Source organism: Octopus bimaculoides, chromosome 9, assembly GCF_001194135.2.
Source record: "Octopus bimaculoides isolate UCB-OBI-ISO-001 chromosome 9, ASM119413v2, whole genome shotgun sequence".
Taxonomy (NCBI): Eukaryota; Metazoa; Mollusca; class Cephalopoda; order Octopoda; family Octopodidae; genus Octopus; species Octopus bimaculoides.
In genome coordinates this window covers 44,559,848-44,563,376 of record NC_068989.1, presented here as the reverse complement: position 1 = coordinate 44,563,376, position 3,529 = coordinate 44,559,848, and the positions used below count along the sequence as shown (strand labels likewise).

At 37.7% G+C, this 3,529-nt stretch overlaps 1 protein-coding gene across 6 annotated transcripts in view; it reads left to right on the top strand.

Annotated features, from left to right (window-relative positions):
- LOC106877491 (cyclin-dependent kinase 2-associated protein 2) overlaps nt 1-3,529 on the top strand; it is a 33,057-nt gene that overhangs the window by 8,103 nt on the left and 21,425 nt on the right. For all 6 annotated transcript variants that reach the window (XM_014926410.2, XM_014926406.2, XM_014926407.2 and 3 more), the window contains one exon: nt 1,640-1,682. Coding sequence is in view for 4 of the 6 variants with exons in the window: in XM_014926406.2 (XP_014781892.1) it covers nt 1,640-1,682 (43 nt within the window). In the remaining 2 variants the exon portion in view is untranslated. The remainder of the gene's footprint in view (nt 1-1,639; nt 1,683-3,529) is intronic.

The window sequence follows — 3,529 nt, the reverse complement described above, 5'->3', positions numbered from 1 at the left end:
GATGCTGGTGTGTTTACGTCCCAGTAACTTAGCGGTTCGGCAAAAGAGACTGATAGAATAAGTACTAGGCTTTCAAAGAATAAGTCCTGGGGTCGATTTGCTTGACTAAAGGTGGTGCTCCAGCATGGCCACAGTCAAATGACTGAAACAAGTAAAAGAGTAAGGTGGCAAGCTGGCAGAATCATTAGCATGCTGAGCAAAATGCTTAGTGGCATTTCATCTGTCTCTATGGTCTGAGTTCAAGTTCCACCAAGGTCAACTTTGCCTTTCATCATTTCAATAAAATAAGTTACAGTTGAATGCTGGGGTCGATGTAATCAACTTATCCCCTCCCCCAAAATTTCAAACTTTGTGCCTTTATTAGAAAGCATTGTTTCCTTGGAGCTCCTGGAGTCTTGTATGTGTAGCGGTAACATGTTATTTGTTCTTTTAAACTTTGTAATACTTTCCTGATTATTCTGGCTGTGTCAAGGAGGCAAACCTTTTATATCAGTTTTACTGAGCACTCTGTTCCAATTTCTTTTATATTCCTCTTGATGCCTTCTGATTCTGTCCCCCAAAGACCCAATAATAATTGGCACTATCTTCACCTTCTTCATTTTCCATAGCTGGGCTATTTCATAGTTAAGAGGATTGTATATGTTTATCTCTTCGTCTTTATATTAGATAGATGAAGAGGACCTGTATCCATGAGGTTTTCAGAGTGCCTGATTGATGTGTTTGATGAACATCAAATAGAAGATAATACAGTTATAATTCCAGTGGGTTTCATAAGTGGAGAGTAAGGACTAGGAAGAATATTTAGTATGGGCTGTGAGGTGAGATGTAATTTAGATTGGAAATAAGCTTCTCCAATATTGTATATTTAAGAACCTGTAATGAAAAGGTTGTTGATGTTTGTATTATTATTATTAAGGTGGCAAACTGGCAGAATTGTTAGCATGCTGGGCAAAATGCTTAGTGGTATTTCATCCGTCTTCATGTTCTGAGTTCAAATTCCACTGAAGTTGACATTGCCTTTCATCCTTTCACAGTTGATAAAATAAGTACCAGTTGAGCGCTGGGGTCAATGTAATTGACTTACCCCATTCTCAGAAATTGCTGTCCTTGTGCCAAAATTTGAAATCATTATTATTATTATTATTATTATTATTATTATTATTTACTTTTAATCTGCATGTTTGTTACAACCATTTGCCAAGACATGACTAGTGTCCTAGGGCAAGTGAAGGATAGGAGATGTTATAGTATGACTGAAAGCCTGGGGAGGGGAAGTTGTAGGGGCAATAACAAAATAACTTCATGTAATACAACACTGGCATTTAAATTGATAGGGTTTTTCTAAGGACGTGGGTAGTACTTTTGGATTTCTCTGATTATTATTATTATTATTAAGGTGGTGAACTGGTGGAAATGTTTGTATGCTGGGCAAAATGCTTAGCAGCGTTTCGTCTAACTTTATGTTCTGAGTTCAAATGTCATTTAAGTTGGCTTTGCCTTTCATCCTTTTGGTGTCAATAAAATAAGTACCAGTTGATCACTGGAATCAATGTAAGTGACTTATCCAACCCCCTTGAAACTGCTCACCTTATGCCAAAATTTGAAATCATTACTGTTATTTTTATCTTTTGTTTTTCAGGGATACTTACAAGCCTGGCTACTTTTTTGAGCGTGGTTTTCAGGTAAGTGCCAGTTTCAAAACATGCTTTTATAAGGGGGGAATATCTGTAGCGAAAATATTGAGAATTTTTTTTTTTTTTAATTGTTGTTGATTAGCTGATGTGATGTGGAATTATTTGTAACCACTTTCACAAAAGATCAATATGTGAAGATAGTGTGAATAAAGTTTAAATAAATATTTCTTGTTCGCTCATAAATTCTTCTCTCTCTCTCTTTCACCCCCACGCATTCACATGCAAACGCTTGTATGGTTTTGTGGGTAATAAATTTGCTTTGCAGTCAGGTGTTTCTAATTCAGCCATGCACATTACGTTAAGCAAGTGATTTCTATTATAGTTTTGAGCCAACCCATGCTTTGTGAGTAAATTTGGTTGATGGAGATTGTGCAAAGCCTGTTTGTGTGTGTATGTCTGTGTGTGTCATCATTATCATCCTCCTCACTTTACCACCCACTTTTCTATGCTTGCATGGGTCAGACAGAGTTCATCGAGACAGACTTTCTATGGCTGAATGCCCTACATGTTTCTAAGCAAGGTGATATATTTCATTGGCCAGATATATTCTCACAAAATATTGGAAATGAATGACAGTGTTATCACGCAATATCAAGACAAAGTGATATACACACACACATAGACACATCATCATCATTTAATGTCTGCTTTCCATCCTGGCATGGGTTAGACAGTTTGACTGGAACTGGTAAGCCAGAGAGCTGCACCAGGTTCCAGTCTGATTTAGTATGGTTTCTACAGCTGGATGGCCCTCCTAATGCCAACCACACCAAGAGTGTAATGGATGCTTTTACATGCCACTGGCACGGGTGTCATTTGCATGACATTGGTAATAGTCACAACTATGATTTCACTTGGCTTGACAAGTCTTTTCAGTCACAGCATATTGCCGTGGTCTCAGTCCTTGTCATCACGTCTATGAGGCCCAACATTCGAAGATCATGCTATACTGGCAAGGCTACCATTACAATTTCATGAGTGCCATTAAGTGACACCAGCAATGGCCATACATATATTGGATCCTTCTGATTTGGCGGGCGCCACTTGTTTTCTTAACGAAACACTTTCAAACTTGGGACACTGGTAGAATGTGTCGTATAAAACATCTTTTACTCTTAGTGTTATTGAGGGTTAGGGTTATGAGTATTTTTGCCAAACCCGAACCCTAAAAACCTAACCCTAAAACCCTAAGGCTAAAATCAGTACAAATGCACAAATGTACAAATGCACAAATAACGGCTGATAGTTGTTATTGACAAACGGCACTAATTTTATTTAAGGGAAAAGATCCCATTACACCGCTAGAACGTCTTGTTTACATTCCACAGCAGTAATTGTTTTCACGTCAATAGATGTCAGTGATTGGTTGAAATTACTGAAATACGACAACTTTTAACATGAAATAAGTTCGAATATAAAATTTTTTCTCTGTTCTAGAAGACAAAATATACAAGTATACGAAGTTTTAAAGTGTTTCGGTAGAAAACAAACTAAATAAAACATAAATAAAAAGTGGCGCCCGCCAAATCAGAAAGATCCCATATATTTACACACATAAACATTATCAAACACGCATAGTCAATGTATGTGCTTTTCTAGTTCACTGGTAGGCTGCGGTTTAGTGCAGTGTGGGCGGGGGTGACTCCCTCAGCCTACTGGTGAACTAGCAAAGCACACACATTGAGGATGTATAGTTGATAATATATATATATATATATATATATATATATATATATATAGGCGTAGGAGTGGCTGTGTGGTAAGTAGCTTGCTTACCAACCACATGGTCCCGGGTTCAGTCCCACTGCGTGGCATCTTGGGCAAGTGTCTTCTAC